At 35.1% G+C, this 24850-nt stretch overlaps 1 protein-coding gene across 2 annotated transcripts in view; it reads left to right on the forward strand.

Moving 5' to 3' along the window:
* Positions 1 to 24850, forward strand: part of LOC105261665 (calexcitin-2) — a 110466-nt gene that overhangs the window by 48021 nt on the left and 37595 nt on the right. For both annotated transcript variants that reach the window (XM_059120762.1, XM_059120769.1), the window contains exons 3-4: positions 18075 to 18127; positions 22433 to 22552. In XM_059120762.1, the coding sequence (XP_058976745.1) occupies positions 18075 to 18127; positions 22433 to 22552 (173 nt within the window). The remainder of the gene's footprint in view (positions 1 to 18074; positions 18128 to 22432; positions 22553 to 24850) is intronic.

Genomic DNA, 24850 nt, shown 5'->3' on the forward strand with positions numbered 1-24850 from the left:
CAAAGGCTACAGTCGACCGTTGAATACCCTACAACACTATAATAAACGATACTGTTTATATAGGCGAGATACTCGAAAGAATTCCACAAGATATTGTGACAAATTATAAAAGAAAACCATCAGGTTTCGTTCTCTAATTTTCGAATAATAGCAACTTAAACTAATTTGCTCATTTCCAATTTATTGGTAGATGTTGCACGAAAATGGTCTTCCTAGATCTGGAACCAATATTTCCCAAAGACCTATAATCTCTCAGAAGTGGCAAAAGATTAACATTTATTATTGGTTTTTGACTAAAACGCATCTATATGAGATACAGACATTTGACTATATTCTTCCACGAAATCAGCGTTAACGAAATAGTCAGAAGTGCGCCTTTCCTGTATTTGTGAATTCTCCAAAGAGTCACTGGAATGGACATTTTCGTATTTGGCTACAAAAGTTGGCAAACTATTTCGCACATTGAATATTTTTGGATGGCCATCCAAAACTGCTTGGCTTTTGCAATGTCCGGTAACCCACATTCAAATGTGCGTGAGGATCGGGCGATAATTACGACCTGCTGACAATTTTGCAGTTTTTTGGTCCATTTCAACCCCTAAATATATGGCGATCACCTCCAAAAAGAGTAGATCTTCTATTCTGACCCTCATCTTATTCCCATGCAAAATTTCGTAAGGATCGGGCCATAAATGCGATCTGTATATGATATCCTGATATCCTAACTACTTAGTTTTGTTAGCTGTAGAAATATTACCAAATGTTTAATTCAAAATGAAAATATGCCAAAAATATGACAAAATTGAAAAAATATGAGAAAATTTTACAAAATCAATATTTTCATCTTTAGAGAGATATTTTTATGCGATTTTTTAGACTTTTTTCTTTCCTGGCAAGAGGCCATTCTGAATTAATGAGAACTGTCGAAATCAGTTCAGCCGTTCTCGACATATAAGAGATCTTTCAAGCATAACCTCTTTGATAGACATATATATCGCACATATTTTGCTATATATCCGATTTGTTGGATGTTAACATCAATGCAAAGGTCAGAAGTAACCTTGTCATGGCTTAGCGATTTCGCCGGGATTTAAAATATTCGCGGTTTAATGAAAAATGTTGAATTTTTTCAACACAAAAGATATGGTCTATTTTACCCGCTAAATATTATCCGATGACCACCCCAATTGCTTCTTCCCCGCCCTAAACTCTAGCTACATACGAAATTCCGCGTCGATTGGCCTATAATTGCGACCTGTATCGCTACTGCAAAATCCGATATTTTTTAAGTATTTGGTCCATTTCAACCCCTAAACATTTTGGCGATCATAGGCTTCTATTCTGACCCTAACCCCACCTCCATTTTAAATTTCGTGAAGATCGGACCATAATTGCGACCTGCAGAGTGATTACAAATTAACATGGACAGACGGACAGACGGACGGACGGACATACATAGCTAGATCGACTCAGCTCGGCGAGCTAGGAAGATCCATATACACTTTCCTATATGGGAAACCAATATTTCGAGGTGTTACATAAATTCTGGCCCAATCAAACTTATAATACCCCCAACACATAGTGTTGTAGGGCATAAAAATTATAATTAAAAAAACATATGTGTTCAGGATGGCCATTAAAAATTTTCTTCCAAAAAGTCGATTTTTGTCTAAGAATTTTTGTCTTAAAGTCCCCAAATTTTGGACAGCAGATCCATTGTATTTATTTACAAACTAGTAACAGCACACTACTTCTTCATCGAAAATTCCAACTTAAAATTGTAAAAATAGACCCTATTTCTTTTTGGACCAAATACGTTTCAGGACATTTGGAGTCGATCTAGCGATGTCAGTCCGTCTGTCTGTCTGGCTGGTGCGCACGATATCTCTCGAAGGGTACATAATAATATTTTTGTCAATTTTACATCGAGTTAGGATATAGGCAATATCGGTCTACTCTTTCTGGTACCTCCACCAAAAAATGACGAAAATTTCAAAGAAAATATTATATTGCATAGAAAGTGAAAGGATGATCCGATTTTACTCCAACTTTGCAAATCCTATTATTTGCATCAGTGCTAGGTCAGGTGCGAAAATGGACAATATCGGTCCACTACTTCTGGTACATCCCTGACAAAATGTCAAAATTTTCAAAAAATATATTTTCTGCACAGAAAGATAAGTGATAATCCGATGTTGCTCCAACCTTGCAAATCCTAATATTTGTGTCGATTCTAGGTCAGGTGCGAAAATGGACAATATCGGTCCACTTTATCAAGTATCTCCCACACAAATGGTCCAAATTTTGAATAATTACAATTCAAATTATGATTACCTTCAAATATCACACATCCAAATAATTTTTTTAACTCAAGGTTTGGTTTTAAAATGGAATATATCGGTCCAATCCTTCTGGTATCTCCCCCACATTTTCAAACAAAATATATATTTTCTGCTCAGAAAAAGAAGCAATAATTGCTACATCTTTGCAAATCCTAATATTTGTCTCAGTTCTCGGTCAGGTGTAAAAATGGATAATATCCGTATACTCCATCAAGTGCTTCCCCCCAAGGGGTCAACATTTTGAATAATTATAAATTTTATAAAATGTTATGTAAGAGTCCAATTGTCTTCAAATTTCACACAACCCAATATTTTTATAAAGATCTGGTGTTAAGATGGAATATATCGGTCCACTACTTCTGGTATCTCCCCCACAAAAGGTCGAAATCTTGAATACCCATAAATCTCAAAAAACACGAAATTAGCATCCGATTCTATTTAGACTTGGCGCATCTGAATATTTTCATTAACACAGGATCGGACCATTCCTTCTGGTTCCTCCTCTACAAATGGTCAAAAATTTTAATATCCATGAAGGTCATAAAACGCGAAATAAGCATCAGGTGCTCTTTATATTTCACAAATAATATTATTTCTACTAACACAAAATCTGTTGTGAAGATGGGTTATATCCGTCCACTCCTTCTGGCACCTCCCCACAAATGTTCAAAATTTTGAATATCCATGAAGACCATAAAAAGCAAAATTAACATCGGATTTCCATTCCAGACTTGGTACATCTCAATATTTCTATCAACAAAAGATCTGTTATAAAGATGGTAGAGATCGGACGATTTCTCCTGGTACCTGCCCCACAAAAAAGCGATATAAGCTTCCAATTTTCTACAAATTTCATACATCAAAATATTTTTGCTAACGGAAGATCTGTTGAAAGATGATATATATCTGCCAACCCCTTCTGGTACCTCATCCACAAAGGGTCACACTTTTCAATACTTATATCTGTCATAGATTGCGAAACAAGTCGGCGATTGTTTAAAATTTGCTGTATCGAAATATTTCTCTTAAAGAGAAATCTGATATGAATTTAAAATTTATCGAAATTTATGATTTCGCATAAAATTGGTTATAAATGTTCGATTTGCAAATACCAATATTTTTTGTGTATTAAATTGAGCATGAAAACGGAATACTTCGGTCGACTATATCTCGTACCTCACGCATATTTTAACATTTTGTAAAGATTATCACATATCTAATATAAAGTATAGGTAGTAGTCGATATAGTCTAAATCTCGCACGTTGTAATATTTTTATCAGCCATAGGTCAGACACGAATTGGGCAATATCGTCCAACTACTTCGGAACCTCACGCATAAAGGGTCAACAGTTTTAATAATCGTAACTCAGGGCTGGGGTATACATCTGTCGGCAAAACCGACCTATACTTTTTTTCATAAAATTTTAATACGAATTTTAAAAATTCAGTCTTATTACAGACCTACATAACAAGGCCGACCCTCGTGAGAAATTTCAAGATTTCAGTTTTAGCTGTTTCGGCGTTGATGCTAACTCTCTTTTATATTTATATAGATTTTACAAGCCTGTATGAAATACAAAAAAAAATTGAAAAAATATAATTAAATGTTAAAAAGTTAAGTGCGAAATTATTTTGCAATAATTCTATAAAGACGGAAACTATGCTTTAATATCAGTTGATAAAAAAAAATTGGCATGTTCCTTCATCAATAAATTTCTTTACATTTTTCAAACCCATTTTTCTTATATTGCCCATGCTGCGTATAAGTAATGACTAATTTGTTGAACAACAATCATACGCCACACGTTACACTTTAAATCACTTGAAAAACATGAAAACCCCTACCCTTCAGTTTTGAAAAAAGAAAAAAAATAAACATCCTCAAAGTAACAATCAATACTTGGCATTGTTTCAACACAATGTTAGCCATTAATTTAACCAAAATATTTACAAACAACAACAAGGCCCAAGAAAACAATTGCCTTGCGAAAAATTGAGTGTTGTGGTCATAATTTTTTATTGATTTTTTTTTAACAAACATTTGCCTCTTTTCACAACACTGTGCCCATTGGGGTAGACAGACAATTTGCATTTGGGACATATGTTGCGTATTAGTAATGTGAAGAATACTTATACGCCCAAGGGCACTTGAAAACACTTTGGCAATACAACATTGTCTGGTCACCCTTTGAATTTTTTCCATAAATGTGTTAAGACATCTCGAAAGTAACAACCCAAAAAATTGTTTCTTCTTGGCAAAGGCAAAATGACATTTCAGCCCCTCCCCTCTATTGGCAGTATTTATTAACTGCATTTTTCTTTTTAGCAACTAGTCTGGTCATAGGCTGGCTGGCTTCCAAGTAAGGAGGTTGTCATTTGTTTGTTAATAGATTTATGGGACAAAGACATAAAAGAAATTATGGCAAACACAGTTGCAGTGCATTTGTAAAGGTCGGACAAAAAATAAGTTTGAAGAAAAAAAATTGCAAATCAATATTTCAAAATCTCTTGGACTTCCAAGAAAAGTTCATTTAATTTATTTCCCCCTTCAATTGCAGCTGAAGAAGTGCTGCAATTATATTTATTGCCAAATTTATGGCCATTATCATCGATGGCCACAATTCTTGTGCAGGCATTTTTCTATTGTCACTTACAGCCGGAAATATTTTCTGGGGAAAACCACCGACATTGTCAATGGGAAATTAAATTAACTTTCATTGACCGCAGCATAACATCGAACAGAAGGTCCATTACACACACACACATTTCCATGCACTCACACACACACATGCATATATCTCTGGCACCAATTAATGTATCAATAAATTATTAATTTCACATCTGTGGCAATGAATTTCATTATCACGGGGATGTTGGGTGCTCTCTCTGCATTCCACGCGTTTCGCTGCAATTCACTGTTGACCGACCCATTAGTGAAGCAATATCATTCCGATATCATTAAAATGATGGACCGGACATATTGTAAATGTGAGCGTGTGTGTGTGTACATGTGTCGGTGTTCATAAATTTGTAACACTTAATGACACGACATTCCTGGTGTTTACAAGGCAGTCTATTTAGCCCTGGATTATCTCCATCATTATTGCATTAATTAGACCAGTTGTCGGTTGGGTGTTTTGGGAGATATTCACAGCGGGAGTATGCGTGTGTGTGTGAGTTCTTTGTGTGTCAATTGTAATGGCAACACTATCAATATGGTGGTAATTTCCGAGAGTATTATTGGTTTAATTACATTTAAAAAATCCGAGAATATGTAATAGGGAAAAAGTTTAAAGGTGTTATCTTAATGAGGAGTTGAAAAAAAAATAATAATTGTCACAAAGAGGTGTTCAGTGCGGGGATCAATTTTCTTTATATATGGCGTATAAGTAACGCATACTGAAGTAATTCATAATCATACGCCACAGTATAAAGTCAAAATTCTCTATAATAAAATAACAAATAAAATAAAAAAAAATTCGAAACTGTAATTTTTAATTTTTCCCTTAAAAACAGTTATTCGATTCCTTATAAAAAGGGGTCAACTGTTTCTTCAGGACTATAAACAGTTTCCTGTAACCAAAGTGGAAAGAGGGCCTATGTTCAGCTAAATGAAATTATTTCCAATACAACACATTTTTAATTTTCCGATCACCTTAAGAAAATGGCTTCATATCTCTGGTTAATTTTCTAGTAGCTTCTTTCTGGGTTGGTATATCATAAAATTGCACAAGAGAATGATAAATCTTCTTTTAAACTATTTTCTCCTTCTTATGCAATCCTGTTCTTGACTTTATTTCATGAACCGTAAACATTGTCATGATATTAGCTTTTTTCACATGAAAATATTCTACATATGGATAGCGTAGAAGATTTTGGACAACAAACCTGATTTATTTACCCATTTCACTTTAACTTCGTATTTAAAATCTTGGCCGAATATTTCTGAAAAAATTGTCTTCTTACTATTTTCATTTTGGAAAAAGGCCGTTAAAGGTATCGATTAGGAAGGAATAAATGCAAATAAAAAATAAGTTAACATTCGATTTAAATTAAACGAACCCTAAAAAAATTATTTTGACACGCCGAAACTCAGGAAAATTGCGGGGTTTTCTAATTATGTTTTTCCACTTATAATAGCTTTTGAGCCATAACAAGTAAAAAAACTGTAAGTTCGGCCTGCCCGATCTTTGAATACCCACCAAAATTTCGAACGAGTTTCGCAATTTTCAAAAAACAAAAAAAAAATCCCTTAAAGTTCTGTTAAAATCTTAAAAATACCGAATGTAGCCGTTACATTAGGGTCTATACGACGATGTGGACCTACATAGGCATCTTTTGTCATAAACCATTACCATATTCAAATTGGAAACTTGAAATAAACGGTGAATAATGTCGCTACACTCATCAAAATATCATATATAGGGAGGTACCGTTGTATCGGAGCTGTGCGAAGACCTTGACCAGCATAGACAATTTCCTGTCACAGGCTATAGCATCCTTACGAACTTCAAATACGACATCTCAAACAATTTCGGTGGGTATTGTACCTAAACTTGTCAAAATACCGAATATGGGGAGGTACTGATATATGGGGCCTATACGAAGACGTGGACCTGCATAGACAATTTTCTGAATTAGGCTGTAGTATCCATTACGAACTTCAAATACCAAAAACAATTCCGGTTAATAATGTCGCTTAAATCATCAAAATACAGAATATCGGGAGGTAACGTTATATCGGGGCTATATGAAAACGTAGACTTATATGGCCCATTTGCGAACTTAACCTGCCTACTTGAAAAATAAACATGTGTGCAAAATTTTAGCCTTCTATCTCAATTCGTTCGAAATATGGCGTAATTACAACAGACGGACAGACGGACATCGCTAAGTCGACTTAGAATTTTACGCAGATCAAGAATACTGACAAACAGAGATTTTGAGCCAAACCAGTTAATCTTTTGAGTTTATTTTACAATTCTTTCATTAATTTTCTCTAGACCCTTAAGAGCCGGTACTGTTGATTTGTATGGTGTATTTTGTCGCTATGTTGGCAGATGCCTTTAGAGCAGTAATCGTGGAATTTAAGGATTTGTTCCAAAAATATTTCGAAATTAAAAAAAAAATTATTATCGGTAATAGAAAAAGTAACTTTTTAAATAATTTAAAGAGCTTATAATGCGATATTTTAAGGAGTTTTATATTCTTAGACAGATATCCAGCAAAATCAAGGTTTTGTTTGGAGATGATCCACGGAAGCCGTACGTCTGTCTGGCTAGCTAATGCGCACGACAACTCTCGAAGGGAGTGTCCGATTTCGTTCAAACAGCATTTATGTTAATATTTTTTACAAACTCATATCAAGTTCCGAGATGGGCAAAATCAGTCCACATCTTTTGGCACCTCCCCTACAAAAGATCAAAATTTTCACAGAAAGTAATTAACCTCATAGAACAAAAAAGGATAATCCAATTTCAAAAAAAAAAAAACAAGGTTCAAAATTTTGAATTGTATGGGGCTTTTCTCCAGCTTTCAAAGCCATAATCAGTTTATTTGAGGCATTTTATTTGCATGCCTTTTCAAAGACTTTTGTTCAAATATTCTCCAGATCCAAAAAAATACATATTCTCTGACTACTTATGTACCCTGCGGAATTATGTTTTCGTTATATAAATAATAATCTTGCATGTGAGTATATGCAAGTATATCATTGCAGTATAAAATAATACTCAAATATTCTATTGGTTCCGCTCATTGCATTTTGTAGTAGCTATGCAAATACTCCTTCAAACAGAATATCCAATGAAGTGCAAAATAATGGTGAATAATAAAGTATGTGTCTGGCCATCATGGACATGTGTGCCGAATATATAAAATATGGGTTTCTAAGGTTGAGAAGCAAAGTATGCAATGGAGTTTTTGTTGAATATATCTTTAGCTTTCACCTCTGACTCATAATTTAGAAAAACGAAATTTATTGAATTATTAAATTTCAAAAAATAGAGGAAAATATTTTAGACTGCTACAGCATTGAAGAAAATTCTTTATAGAGAAATATATCTCTTGGATATTGAAGGAAAATAGGTCATAGGTGGCAAAAATATTTCATTAGAATTAAACCCAAACGACAGTCTACTTTTCTATAATGTATCCTGCAACAAAATTTATATTAAATCTACCAAAATATATTGAATATATTCCCAAATTTTGATGATGTAGCCGACCCAGTACATTTTCGCTGGATTTACAGCCAGTAAATAATAGAATACCTGAACTAGCCAGCACATAGTCTTTTAGTTGAGAGGGAGGGGTATGTAAGACAGAGGAAATTATAACTTTGTCAACCCATTTGTCACACCTCGAAACATTTGTCGAGTACACCATAAAATAAGCCGATCGCAGGATACCGGATTTCGGAGATAAATGCACAAATTTGATATAAGTGTTTGATATTTGATATTCATAATTGACCATCCAAGGGTCTCTAGGAGTGTAAGGCCGTAGGGAACTGATATGAATTTATCTACATATAAAAAAGAGCTAAATGGCTGACTGCCTCAACGCCTAGGGCTTAAGCTGGCATCGTGAATATTTGCATTGAGTCAACGTTCAAATCCAAGGGTGAGATAAGGCAGGGTTTTTGGAAATTCGAACTTTAAGAGTACACAAGTACTAAAATTGAATCGATTGTATTGGTAAAATGGGTAGAACTAAATCTTTGAAATTTGGAATGAGGATTGCTCGTGTAGTGTGGGGTTGATATACCGGGTAGATCCCGGACCACTAAAGTTCGTGCCGATTTGTTTAAAGCCAAACTCTTCACATTTGCTATGAGAATCAAGTTTGGGAAGAAGGGTTGATACAGTGAGGGTTTTTTTAGAAATGTGTGTTAACTGTACGAACGGTACTAAATCGTACTCGATTTTGCAACAATTTGGTTTTGATCGAACTGATGGAGCTGGAATTTTGAAGGATAGATGTACCTAAGATTTTTATACTAAAAGTACTCAATACCACTAAATGTGGTACCATTTGGTATTATGTAATCGGATCGATCTAAAATCTTAAAATTTGGTATAATAATTAATTTGAGGAAGCAGCTTTGAAATAAAGAAGGAGATTTGAAGATGTGTATTCAATTTAAGAGTACAGTTCTTAAGTTTGTTGTAAAAGTTGTACTTTATTTGGTAAAATTTGGTTTTGGGTGAATGCACGGAGCCGGATTTTTGATATGGGGTCGCTGTTAGTGTGTTGGATTGAGATTTGAAGGTGGTTTTGGAAATATATACTAAAAAAAGCACAAAAAGTACTTAATGGTACTAAATTCGGTATGTTGAAGGAATCGAATTGAAAATCTGGAATTTGTAATGAGGGTCTATGATGTTGTGTAGGATAGACGAATTAAAGTATTTTTATACCCTTCACCATACTATATTAAGTTTTTCATTCCGTTTGTAACTCCTGGAAATACTATAAATCCATTTATCGATGTCCGTCTGCTGTCTGTCTGTCAGTCCATCTGTCTGTTGTAATCACGGTATCTTTCGAACAAATTGAGATTGAAGGTTAAATTTTTGCTACATGCATAGTTTACCAGTAGGCAGGTTAAGTTCACAAATGGGTCATGTCGGTCCACGTTTTCTTATAGCCCCCATATAACGGACAAAATTTTTTGCATGCAGGTCCACGTTGTCGCATAGCCCCTATATGGCGGTACCTCCCGATACTAGGCATTTTTATGATTTTTGCGACATTATTCATCAGAATTGAATTGTACCTTTTGGAATTATGTCAACGGATAGAGATATAATCTTGAAATTTTGGCAGGTTTGGGATCTATTTTCGTTCATATTCGGGTAGATATTAGGAGGAGTATTTTATGTGCCAAATGTAATAACTGTTCTTAATCGTACTTAATTTGGTACAATAAGACTTTGGAATAACCGACTAATGTAGAGTGTTGATATTTAGTACAGAAAAAGGCCGTTTGAAAATAATTACATTAAGTGTACGAAAGGTACTCAATTTGCCAGAGAGTGTAGGAATGGAAACAAAGTTTATGAATTTTGGTATAAGGATACTATAATTGTATATTTAAAAAAAAATTTGGGGGATTTGGAAATGAGTGGTATACTTTATAGGAATAGTACTAAATGGTACTAAGTTTTAAATTGAGTGTAGAAAATAGCTAAAGTTCAGAATATTGGCATAGGGATCACTGTGCGTGTGTTGCATTTAGGCAAAAAATTATATTTGAGAGATTCGTGTTTTATATAGTGTACAAAAGTACTAAGTGGTACTAAATTTGGCATAGAGTGTAGGAATGTAGCCGGTATTATGAATTTTGGCATACCAAGTACGAAAACTGCTAAATGGTACTAAATTTTGATATAAGTGTAGGAAAATAACTAAAATTGTGAATAGGATATATGAGGAGTGTGTAGTGGGTATATACGGGATTGAATTTGGAAATTCAAACATTAACTGGTACGAAAAGTTTTAAACGGTACTAACTTGGAAATAGGTGTAGGTATGCAGCGGAACTATTGAATTTTTTACGACGGCTAATTATGGGTTTGACAATGGACAGGCTTTGAAAATTATTGCAATGTAAAGTATAAAAAGTACTAAATTCGGTAGGGAGTGTAGGAATAGAGCTACATATATAAATTTTGGTAAATGGTTGAGTTTGTCGTTTTTATTAAGGGCTCGATTTGCAAACGATATTCGGAGTATGAAAAAAATTATAGAAAAAATAGTTCAATTAATTCAATTGTCTTTTATTCAACACATTCTCTTTTGGGGTAAAAAATCACACATAAATAAATTCAGTTTTCCTTATTAGAAGTAGTGGACATTTGCTAAATTACATAAAGTCTCAAGCCCCTCTGAGCGTTCAAAAATTAGCAATTTACGTAATATGTCTTCCAAACATCGATTCATAATCCCTAAACGTCTGACATTTTATAATTCATTTCATTGAAAATAAATGCCAGAGATTATCAAAAGTGATCATATTTCATGGATTACCACATGTCCAAGGACACTCAAAGAAGGATTTTTAAAATACTCAACAGTGTTAAGCAAAAAGGGAATTTACCGCAACATTTATCATAAAAATACTGACATTCAAGGCAACACACTCTGATTACTTTATGGTGTTGGCCAATGAAATACACTTGCACTTGTCATTTTTTCTTGAGGTTTTCCCTATGAACTCTATGGGGAAGCTACTCCCCGGTGTTGGTCGGTTGGTCATCTTCTTACACCACACTTGACTTCACTTCACATAATAATGATTACAAAATAAACCACTCGAAGGCAAATAACCATAAAGTTTGTAAAGAAATGTTTAGCTCCGGCCATTGAGATTAATATTCGAATGCAAGGGAGAGTTCTCTGGAAATGAGAAAAAAAATATATATTTAAACGAATCTATTAAAACAAGGAACACAACAGAAATGCTGAAGACAGAAAATAAATGAACAACAGAGCCACTTTAGATGTCAACAGGGGATAAAGAATATTTGTTTTGGCATTAAATTCAACAAACCATAAAGAAACGGGGATTAAGATTTACAACTGGAGAGAAGAAGATGTAAATTTTGTAAATTGGAAACAGTATTGAATATTGAATATAATAAGAAAAATTAATGTTCTGAAAATTGAAGACATCACTTAATTCTGTTAAAATCTTCATAAAACATATTTCCGTAACTGAAAAAAAAAATATTTCCTCGCAATGAAAGTTTCCAAATTCATTTGTTGCAACATCTGTTGCCTCCGACAAAACTAGATATCTTTACAAAAAAAAAAGAAGTCCCTCTAATTTTTGTTCGCCATTTCACAATTGAACAATGGATGACTAAATTATTCATTTTGCACAATTGTGACCTTCTGTGTCAACAATTGGCCGAAATTCTCGCAGCCAAATAACTAAATTTACAACGCTTAACAGGCTAAACGTTAAATGTCGTCGTAGACAACAACACCGACAAAAAAAAGCCCATATTTAACAAAACACAACTTTATTAGGACACACTAACGAATTGCCTATCAGAGGAAGGACGATAGACAGCGAGCGAACCCAAAGAAAGAACAAATAAAAAAGCTGTAAGTTCGGCCGGGTCGAATTTTCAATACCTTCCACCAATTGAAACGAATTTGGCGATTTTCAAAAAAATAAAATCCGTCAAAAATTCGGTTAAAGTTAAAAATAACAAATGTAGCCGTCATATTAGGATCTAAACGGCGAAGAGGACCTGTATAGGCAACTTTTGTCAAAAGCCATTACAATATTCAAATGCGAAACTTGGAAAAAAGATCCGTGAATAATGTCGATAAAATCATCAAAGTACCGAATATCGGGAGGTGCCGTTATATGGGGGCTATACGAATACGTGGACCTGCACAGACAATTTTCTGCCTTAGGCTGCAGTATCCATTACGAACTTCAAATACCAAATTTGAAACCATTCCGATGAATAATGTTGCTAAAATCAACAAAGCACCGAATATCGGGAGGTACCGTTATATGGGAGATATACGAAGACGTGGACCTGCACTGACAATTTTATGCCTTAGGCTGCAGTATCCATTACGAACTGCAAATACCACATTTGAAACAATTCCGGTGAACAATGTCGCTAAAATCAACTTTGTTGATTTGACAGAATATCGGGAGGTAGAACTTCAAATATCAAGTTTGAAACAATTCCGAATAATAAGGTCGCTAAAATCAACAAAGCACCGAATATCGGGAGGTATCGTTATAGGGGGGCTATACCAAACCGTGAACCCACATGCCCCATTTTCAATACCAGAAGTCCTGCATACATAATATATATTTGAGTCAAATTTCATCAATCTATTTAATTTCGTTCGGAAGCTAGAATTATTTCCATTGACGGAGAGACGGACGGACATCGCTAAATCAATATAGAAATGCATGCTGATCAAGAATATGTATACCTTGTAGGCTCTAAAATATATATTTCGAAGTTTTACAAAAGGAATGACAAATTTAATATACCCTCCAAACACACACACACACACTGACTGTTACTTACTACCAACACAGGCATATTTGTTATAAACAAACTGTCCTCTTTAAAACAACTCACTTCCGGCTGTTTGAAATACATAACGGATACAAAATGACAGCTGCAACAGCCATGGCGACAGAGAGGTAATAAACCATGCCATAGAATCCAGCAACAACAAAAAAGAAGTGGAAATGATAGAAAATTCTGCCAAACATTATTACACACCAGCAGAATATGCGGCAATTTAAAAAAGTAACAACAGCAAAGGCCAATAGGGAAAATGTATGTGTGTGCTCTCTCTCTCTCCATGGCAGCCTTTAATAGCTCGCGAACATCGTTAATAAAAACATTTGCACATAATTTTCAAAGAGAGGCAGGAACAAATTGTTTGGATGAGCTATTAGAGATGGGGAAATGTAGTAATACAACCGGTTATTATGAATTGTATCAATTATTACGTCCTTGAAAATATATTCTTAGAAAATTCATAATATTCCAAAATGAGGTAGTAATAAAAAATCAAAGATGGTCCCGGAAAAAATATTACTCAAAAAGCTACGATAAAACAAAACGATATTCCTTTAAACAACATAGCTGATAAATGGTCACTATTTCCGAAAAAAAAATCTAACAAAACAAGGATAGTCCTGGATGATACTTTTTTCTCATATAAACATTCCAGGGAAGTCTTTTAATTTAAAAAAATCACCAGAAAATTAAAAAAATCGGCCAACCTTTAAAAATGCTTAACCTTTAACTGTGTTATGACGTGGTTATTAATTTTAACCCTCTAAATTTTACAACTAAAAAACTTTTTATACGAAAAAACGTGCCTCATCGAAATAACGGTTTTAGACCCTAGGTCTCTTCGGACCAAATCCGTTCCCAGACATTTGGAATCGGTCTAGCGATGTCCGTTCGTCAATCCGTCCGCCCATCTGGCTGCTGGTGTGCAAGATAACTCTCGAAGGGAATATCCGATTTGGTCCAAACTTAGTACATCGTAATAATATCATCATAATAATATCATTAAACTTATATCGAGTTCAGTGATGGGCAATATCGGTCCACTCCTTCTGATACCTCCCCCACAAAAAGTCGAATTTTTAAAGAAAATATTTTACTGCACAGAAAGAGAAAGAATCCGATTTTGCTCCAACCTTGTACATCCTAATATTTGCAAGTACCTCCCCCACAAGGGGTGTCAATTAAATAATAACGAAATCTCTTATAAGGTGTGATGTCCACTCCTTCTAGGACCTCCCCCACAAAGGGTCAAACATTTGAGTATCTAAGAAGCTCATAAGAGGCGAAATTAACTTAAATTAACAGACTTGCCACATCTCAATATTTCTATCAACACAAGATCTGTTATAAAGATGATAGAGATCGGACCATTCCTTCTGGTACCTCTTCCACAACAAGTCAAAGTTTTGAATAACCAAAACGATTATAAAATCCGAAATAAGCATACGGTTCTCTACATAATTCACACAACTCAATATTTCTACTAACCCAAGATTTGCTGTGAAGATGGGATATATCGGTGTACTCCTTCTGTTACCTCTTCCACAAAGGATCTAAATTTTGAATATCCATGAAGCTAACAAAACGAGCAATCAACATTTGATTCCCTTCAGATTTGGTAAATCTCAATATTTCCATCAACACAAGATCTGGTCTAAAGATGGTAGAGATCGGATCATTCCTTCTGGTGCCTAGGGTTCAAGATTTTGAAAAACAAAACACACATTTCACACATTCGAACATATTTGCTAACACAATATCTGTTCTGAAGTTAATATATATCTGCGAACCCCTTTCTGGCACCTCACCCACAAAGGGCCACAGTTTCAAAGCTTTTATCTGTGTTAACTTGTGAAACAAGTCAGAGATTCTTTCGAACTTGCTAACCTGAGATGAATGTGGAATTTATGATTTCGCATAAACTTGGATAAAAATGTTTGATTTTCTTGTAATTTTACCCATACCAATATTTTTATCTGTATAAGATGAGGTATGAAAATGGAATACTTCGGTCATCTATTTTTGGTATTTTACGCACATTTTCACATTTTCCAAAAATTATCATATGTGTCTTGTAAAGTGAAGGAAGTTACCAATATAGTCCAAACCTGGCACATCGCAATATTTGTATCATATTTGTTTAGGTCCGATACGAAATGGTGAATATTGGCCCGTCGGAACATACTCCATAAGGGGTTGAGTATTTAAAAAATCATAACAGAAGTCAAAATATTTTTAAATAATCGTACATTAGCTGAGGGTATACATCTGTCGGAAAACCCGACAGATACTTTTTAACATGTTTCTGTTCTGTTCTGCTAACTTTACTTTTAAATCCGATATTTTTTGAGGCGTAAATTTGAATCAGTCGATATCTGTTCCCTAAGTGATATTCGTACTATTTACATAAAACATAGGTCATGTGTGTTACCACTATTTCGGATAGTCCTCTACAATTTGTCAAGATTTAAAATATTGAATCTGGCATATGCGAAGGACACTTACAACTGGTGCTTCAAATAAATATGTTATTGAACCCTGTGAAATGCCTTCAAAATATAAAAACTCCCCAATGGAGTTTCATATTCGGAACCGAATTATTATATTTACCATGTACATAAAAGAAATAAAGCATAAGAAACAAGCAAAAAAGCTGTAAGTTCGGCCGGCCGAACTTTTAACACCCTCCGCCATTTGGTACAAATTTAGCAATTTCCAAAAGAAAAAAATAAAATCCGTTAAAAATTCTGTTAAAATCTTAAAAATACCAAATGCCTATACGACGACGTGGACCTGCATAGGCAAATTTTGTCATAAGCTATTACAATATTCAAATGCGAAACTTGAAAAAAATCTATTTATAATGTAGCTAAAATCATCAAAATACAGAATATAGGGAGGTACCATTGGGATTATAAAACGCGGACATGCACGGACAATTTTCTGGCATAGGCTGTAGTATTCATTACGAACTTCAAACACCAAATTTGAAATAGTTCCGGTAAATAATGTTGCTAAAATCATCAAAATACCGAATATCGGGGGGGTACCGTTATATGGGTGCTATACGAAGACGTGGACCTGCATAGACAATTTTCTGTCATAGGCTGTAGTATTCATTACGAACTTCAACTACAAAATTTGAAATAGTTCCGGAAAATAATGTCGCTAAAAACATCAAAATACCGAATATCGGAAGGGTACCGTAATATGGGGGCTAGACGAAGATGTGGACCTACATGCCCCATATTCAATACCAAAAGTCCAGCAGACATAATACACACTTGAGTAAATTTTTATCAACTTACTTCATTTTGTTCGGAAGCTAGAGTGATTTCCACAGACGGACAGATGGATAGACGGACAGACGGCCGGACATTGCTATGCTGACGGACGGACTATTATGCTGATCAAGAAAATATATACTTTGTGGGGTTTAAAATGTATATTTCGAGGTGTTACAAATGGAAAAACAAACTTAATATACCCTCCATACTATTGTGGAGGGTATAAAAATCCACAGTTCTAGGATTAACCGATAACACCATAACAATGTTATACCATTTGGTACCTTTACGAATTTACCAAAAATCCCGCCTTATCTCACTTTTGCACATCAGAATTGACCCAATTTCAAAGTTGAGTATTTTGCCTTCAGAGCTTACGCATAGGCAGTGATGAATTAGGCAGTCGTCGTTATTTAATTAATATAATTATTTTATTTTGAACATATTATTTATTATAATTTTATTTAAATATATTTATTATTTAATTATATATAAATCTATTCTTTAAGCTCTAATAATTAACAAAATCTCATAATAAATATGTTTCTTCTCTTTTCATGTTATTACCATTGGCTGGCTGACCTCTTCGCAAATATTTCTCGCCAATATGTTCGATATTCGGATGGGAAAATGAAAACATTATCATACGCAACAACAATATTCTGCAACCTAACAACAAAATCTCTAACACAACTCAAATAAAAATAACAACAACAAAATCTTGTGGAAAAAAATTGGCTGTCTGTTGCTGATGGTTTCCTCGTGTTGCCGGGGTTTTTCAACACCAAATTTTTTATTATTGCCAACACGATATACCTACACTCTCTCGATACGGAACTATGTGTGGCATAACTTTGCTTGTACGACAACAAAAACTACCAATTCACGAAATAAATATTCAACTATTTGTCGGACCGTCTGTCTATGGCTGGATGCCTTGTTTGTCCTGTGGCATTGTCGTCCATTCCTCCTCCTCTCCTCGTCCCTGCCCATGGAATGTTGGATATTTTGCGCTGCCATTGGATTTATATTATAATGTCAAACAAACTCACGACGACCAAAAAAAAAAAAAACAAACAACTCACACACAAAAATTGAAAATATGCAAAATATTGCTTTGAAAATGTATTCATCTTTACATCTGGCTGGCATTTTTTGGGGGGCGATATATTGGCACCCTGACACTGACATTTTGTGTTTGTATTTTATTCTCTCGCCTCATGCCATGCCATGCCACTTTCTACAATGTCCTTTGGCTTGACTGGTAATTTGATTTTATGTCCACTTGAAAATGCACAAACCTCCATACGAATCAATATAAAACAAAAAAACGGAAAATCGGAAAAACAAATCATGAAAACTATAACAGATGTGAATCAAAGCGGTGAAATTGACATTAAGGATTTCGAATTGGCCATTGAGGTAAGTTGTTGCTGTTGTTTTTTTTTTTTTTTCTATTTCATTTTATTTTTTCGTCACTCAATCATGTCATCGACAATTCTCTGTCTCTGTATTATGTTCGATATTTCTCATTTAATTGAGTTGGAATGTAAATGCGTGTTGTATGAAAAGATTTATTCGAAGAAATTCAAATCAAGAGAAAATGGGAAATTTCAAGAGAAGATTGAAAAATCGGAAAACTTTTTTTTGGAAAATAAAAAAAATTATGAGATGTTGGAAAACTTAAATCTTGTTATGGAATTGAAACTTTCATACATTTTCATAGCTTGTTAAGCCGCCATATTTCTAAAATGAACAAGTAAAAAAGCAGTAAGTTCGGCCGGTCCGAAGTTTGAATTCCCTCCATCATTTGGTACAAATTTGGAAATTTTGAAAAAAAAAAATAAATAAAATCGGTTGAAAATCATGGTAAAATTTTAAAAATACCGAATATAGCCGTTATATTGTGGCCTATACGACGACGTGGACCTGCATATACAACTTTTGTCATAAGCTATTGCAATATTCAAATGCGAAACTTGAAAAAAAATTTGTTTATAATGTAGCTAAAATCATCAGAATACCGAATATAGGAAGGTACCATGGGGGTAATAAAACGTGGACCTGCACAGACAATTTTCTGTCATAGGCTATAGTATTCATTACGAACTTCAAATATAAAATTTGAAATAATTCCGGAAAAAATGTCGCTAACATCATCAAAATACCGAATATCGGGGGGTACCGTTGTATGGGGGCTATACGAATACGTGGACCTACATGACCCATTTTCAATACCAAAAGTCCTGCAGACATAATAATACACATTTGAGTAAATTTTTATCAACTTACTTCATTTCGTTCGGAAGCTAGATTGATTTCTCCTAAACATAAGAAAATATCTATAACTGCTGCAGGAACGTACACAGAAACCTATTCCGAAACCATTTTGAAAATGACCAAAAAATAAAATTCCCACGAAAAATGAACAAAAAATTGCAGGCTCGGCCCCAAGAGCGCCCACCATGGGTACGTCCCCGGCTTTTTAGACCATCTAAACCATTACTGCAAACTAATTATATCCGTATGAGCCATTTCTCTCATTACTTGTAAGGACTATCACACAACCTCTGCATCCTAGCTCTATACCTAATTTAGTACCATTTAGTACTTTGTACGAATATGGGACGCATTTACAAGGCAACCTCCATATTCCAATCGCAAATACCAACAGAGAACTCACCGTCAAATTTGAGGATTCCAGATGTATCCCTTATTCAAATATGGAATTTAGTACTATTTAGTACTTTTCGTACAGATACTGTACATATTTCCAAAACCACCTCCATATCTAAATCCCAGATACCAACAGAGGATTTCAGGCTTATTACTTCACAAAATAGCAAAGTTAATACCACTTAATACTTTTCATACAATAATAGTACACATTACCAAAACGACCTCTATATCTCAATTTCAGATACCAACAGAAACATTAATATCAAATTTGAGGATTCGAGCTGTATCCCTTACCCAATACCACATTTAGTACTATTTAGTATTTTTCATACAATTTGAGTACAAATTTCCAAAGCCACCTCCATAGCCAAATCACAAATACAAACAAATTGTCAAATTTCAGGACTTCAGCCCCATTTCATCACTCAATACCAAATTTAGTACTTTTCGTACAAATATAGGACGAATTTCTAAGCCACCCCCAAATCTCAAACACAGATACCATCAGTAATCTAAAAATAAAATTTCAAAATTGTATATATATAGAGATAAAAAAATCTGCAACAAAGTCAAACGCCATAATTTTTGTTTTTTTTTTTCTTTGAAATTTTATTGAATTAAAGCTAAAAATGTAAATAGCATCAAATTTTAGAATAAGTTTAGATTTGTTTGAATTGGTCAAATTTGGCACAAATTATAGCCTTCAAACGGCCAATGAAACCGTCACACGCTGCCCGAATGTTGCACTGCCGTATTTTGGCCTATACCTGGCGAAGAGCTTGCTTGAGGTGATCGACACTTTTTTTTAGTACCAACCTTGCTTTCCAAAATACTCCAAACACAATAGTCCAACGGATTGGTATCTGGAGATTTTGGTGGCGAATGAAGCGCGGAACCTCATTTTGTAATCATTCTTGGGTGGCGCGTGCTGAGTCCTGTTGGAATGTCCAAGGTCCGAAATGTTTACGTGCCCAAGGCCTTAATACACCCACCAGAATATTTTCGCGATTATATTCGGCATTTATTCTGATGCTACGGTCTCTTCATACAAACGGAGAGCGACCATCGGCTGTTATGGCGTCCCACACCATCACCATAGCCGGAGCTTGAATTATGGTGCCCACCGAAGTTGCACATTTTCAGCTGACTTCTTTGGCAAGTAAACACGATCAATTTTTTTTGTTTACAAACTGCTAGACAACGAATGTTTTCTCATCGGAGAAAACCAAATTCGGCAGTTCACCACTTTCGGCCAAGCAAAGCAACTCTTTAGCTCTTTTGAGTCTTTTTTCTTTCTGTTGCGGTGTAAGCTCTTGCACATTTTGGAATTTCAATGGCTTCACCCCGAGCTCATTTTAAATATTTGCCCAATGTAATATTGCGATATGTTCTGCTCACGAGCCATTTTAGGCCACTGCGACGCCGATTTCGATCAAGTCGCTTCTTTACTTTTCGAACCATTTCTGTTGATGTTGCTGTTTTCTTCCGTTCACTTCCTTGACGTCGGGCTACGCTACCAGTATCACGAAAACGAGCGATGGTACGAGACCCAAAAGATTTATTCACATTTAAATGCTGGAGTGCTCTAACGATAGCCACTTGTGGTTTTCCAGCCAAATAGAAAGAAATCACACTATCACGCTTGAATTCCATCACGAATAACTTTTTTTCTGAAAAATTCTCACCAAAATGCTTTTGTACGCTTGTAAACAATATAATGAGCTGTCACTGGATTAATTTTAACAGCTGTCGGATGAGTCGCTTGGAAATGACAGCAGTCGGAAGTTAGTTGCAGTTTTTTCACCTTATCCTGAGATTTCGTGTTATTTGTGAACAAAATGGCTAATATAAGTCCAAATGGTCTGTATTTGTGTACATCCCACCAAATTCAGTTTAGAAGCAAGAAAATCAAATTTGGAGAAAATCGGTATATGTTTCAGCCGATTTGGGGTTTCAAGTCCCTTACATGCGTAATATTCATTTTTAAGAATCATATTCGGCACCAGATATCAATTACAGCCCTGAAATAAGTCTATCAAATTTTGTCAAGATCGGTTCAGATTTAGATGTAGCTCCCATATATATCCTTAACCGATTTCGGATTTATTGTGTACCTAATGGCCAATATCATTCCAAAAGTCCTGAAGTTTGGTACATCCGACCGAATTCGGACTGGAAGCAAGAAAAATAAAATAGGAAAAAATCGGTTCAGATATAGTTATAAATCCCATATATATGGTTCACCCGATTTGGTGCATTCGACAACGATGATATTTGGTATCAGATATCTTATTATCGAGAACGTCATAGCCGTGGATATAGCTTCCATATATATACTTAATCCGACTTCAGGTTTATTGTGCAAATAATGGCTAATATAAGCCCAAATGGAGTGAAATTCGAACGTACGTTGCCATTTTGTTCCGGCTCCGACAAATATTTGTTTAATATAACCCTTCTTCAAGTGATCGAAAGCCAAATGTTGATAAGTGGTATGATCTACTTGAAATAAATTCTTTTGTTACGGGAGCTCCACGAAATATGCATAGTGGGTATCATATAGTCGGCCCCGCCCGACTTTTGACTTTTCATTACTGGTTTTGTACTTATTTCTAAAAATATACATCATATTTCATATTTTGTACCAATAGTGCGAGATCTAGATATTCTAAATATAAATTTACGAAATTTAGAAATTACCGCCTTGATACATTTAAGAATTCCTGCTATGCTCTTCCAATACAGACAGTTTTTTTGCTACCATGGGATGGACCAGCCCCAACATAATATACAATTCTAGCGTCACCCTTTCATAATTTGAATTCTGGAAATACAACAAACAACATCTTCCTCTTCTTGTCACCTGCAAATTTCACTGATCTAACATTTCAACTACATTTTTTACAATTCCAACTTCATTTCTATATTTGCATTTATGTTCACACTTTACTAACTTTATATTTTTCTTCTCTTCCCCTCTCTCTTTACATGATTGCCACTTCCGTGTATTAATCAAACCTATCTCACCTGCCATGGATGATGATGCAGCGTGTTTGCCAACTACGTGGCTGGGCTAAGGATACGCCAAAGAATAAGGAAATCCACACTGTCATGTTGGAAATTTGGGAAGGTCTGCGCTCAAAGGCTGACAAGGACAACGATGGTCAGGTAGGTACTTTTTGAGAACTAAACAACAACGACAACAGCACCTGGTTAATAAACAATAATGCCAGTAACAGAGAAATATGGGAAAAGAGAGAAGCACAACATAACCACCCAACATCTCCAATGACAGGAGAAGAAGAAATTCAATGATGCAGTTTTGTCAACAGAACTAAACACACATTCCTTGCTGTTGTTGCTTATATTTTTGTTGTTGTACAGGAAGTTGGCTAACCATCAGCTCAGTCATTCAATGTCAACTGTTGAATACGAAAACTGAAAAAAAAAAAACGATAACAAATTTACGGGGACAACATTTCACCTTGTTTAGAAAACTAGGGGCGTTACAAGGAAGAAAAAAGGACAACAAAAACCCGACAACATCGAGAACATTTTCAAAACATACAAAACCAATCATTTCCGTTGTGCTTGACATCCGCATTTCTGCATGGAGGAGGTAGCAACCATTTCGAAATGCCTTCAATTGTCAAGTGCAAAAAATATTTTCTTCAAAATGTTTGAAAGGCTTTCGAAACGTAACACACATACACACGGACACAATTTATCTCCATTGCCCACACGCTCTTTTGTTTCTGTTTTACAGTGACTCACAAAAATGTTTTAAAATTTTGCTAAATTCCGATAAAATAGTAAATATTTATAGTGTTATATAAAACGAGAATACTGTCATTTTTTTCGATAACCTCTGAGTTTGTGAACAAATCTGGCAGGGAGTGTTTTAATTAATTCAACCCGTCCAAAGCAAGGATTGACTACATTATACTACACATTCAATTACAATTTTTAACAAGTAAAAAAGGATAAAGTTCGGCGGGGCCGACCTTTCAATATCATCCACCATTTGGAACGAATTTGGAAATTTTTAAAAAATAAAATCAGTTTAAAATTCTGTTGAAATCTTAGAAATACCGAATATAGCCGTTATATTAGGGTCTATACGATGTGGATCTACATAGCCATTGTCATTGTGTATTATAAGCCATTGCCATATTATAAAGGGGTATAAGGTAGCATCTTCAAAATAAAGTATGTAGGGAGGTACCGTTATATCGGAGCTATACGAAGACCTGGATCTGCATAGACAATTTTCTGTCACAGGCTGTAACTTCAAATACGACATCTCAATCAATTTCGATGAGTATTGTACCTAAAATCGTCAAAATATCGAATATAGGTAGGTAGTGATATATGGGGCCTATACGAAAGCCTGGAGCTGAAGAAAAAAATTGTGTCACGGACTGTAGTTCCCATTACGAACTCTAACTATGTAATTTGAAACTACTTCGGTGAATAATGACGCTAAAATCATCAAAACACCGAATATCGGGAGATACCGATATATGGGGGCTACACGTACACCAAGACCTGCATAAACAATTTTCTGTCACAGACTGCGGTATCCATTAGAAACTTCAAATACGAAATATGAAACAATTCCGCGAATAAGGTCGCAAAAATCGTCAAAGTACGGAATATAGGGGCTATACGTTTTATAGGGGCTATGCGAAGCCCTGGACATGCATAGACAATTTTCCATCTAGGCTTTAGGAGTTCCATTGGAAACTCCAAATACGGATATACGATATAAATACAATTCCCTTCCAAGGAATAAAATGCTTAGAAAGAGCTTCTTGTATGGATTTTGCGACAATTCCATTAAAAAATGTAGCTAAAATAATCAAAAAACTCCTGTACCTCCCTACAGCGTGAGATAAAAAAACCGTAAACAAAGTCAAATGCTATCATTTGTACATTTTTTTTTTTCATTTTATTGAGTGAAAGCAAAAAATGTCGGAAATAGCATCAAATTTTAGAATAAGTTTAGATTTGTTCGAATTGGTCACCTTTGACACGAATTGTGGCCTTCAAACGACCATGAAACCGTCACACGCTGCCCCGAATGTTGCCCTGCGGTATTTTGGCCCATTCCCGGCGGAGCGCTTGCTTGAGGTGATCGACACTTTGGTATTTTTAAGTGCCAATCTCGCCTTCCAAAATACTCCAGCCACAATAGTCCAACGGATTGGTATCCGGAGATTTTGGTGGCCATTGTGCGCTGATAATGAAGCGAAGAACCTCATTTTGTAACCATTCTTGGATGGCGCGTGCTGAGTGCAATGGTGCTGAGTTCTGTTGGAATGTCCAAGTTCTGCGGCCAAAATGTTTGCGTGCCCATTTATTTTGATGCCACGGTCGATTAATACGAGCGGAGAGCGACCATCGGCGGCCCACAGCATCATCATGGCCGGCGCTTGAGTTCTGGTGGCCAACCGAAGGTGCCAA

The sequence above is a fragment of the Musca domestica genome, unplaced genomic scaffold, assembly GCF_030504385.1.
Source record: "Musca domestica strain aabys unplaced genomic scaffold, Musca_domestica.polishedcontigs.V.1.1 1, whole genome shotgun sequence".
Taxonomy (NCBI): Eukaryota; Metazoa; Arthropoda; class Insecta; order Diptera; family Muscidae; genus Musca; species Musca domestica.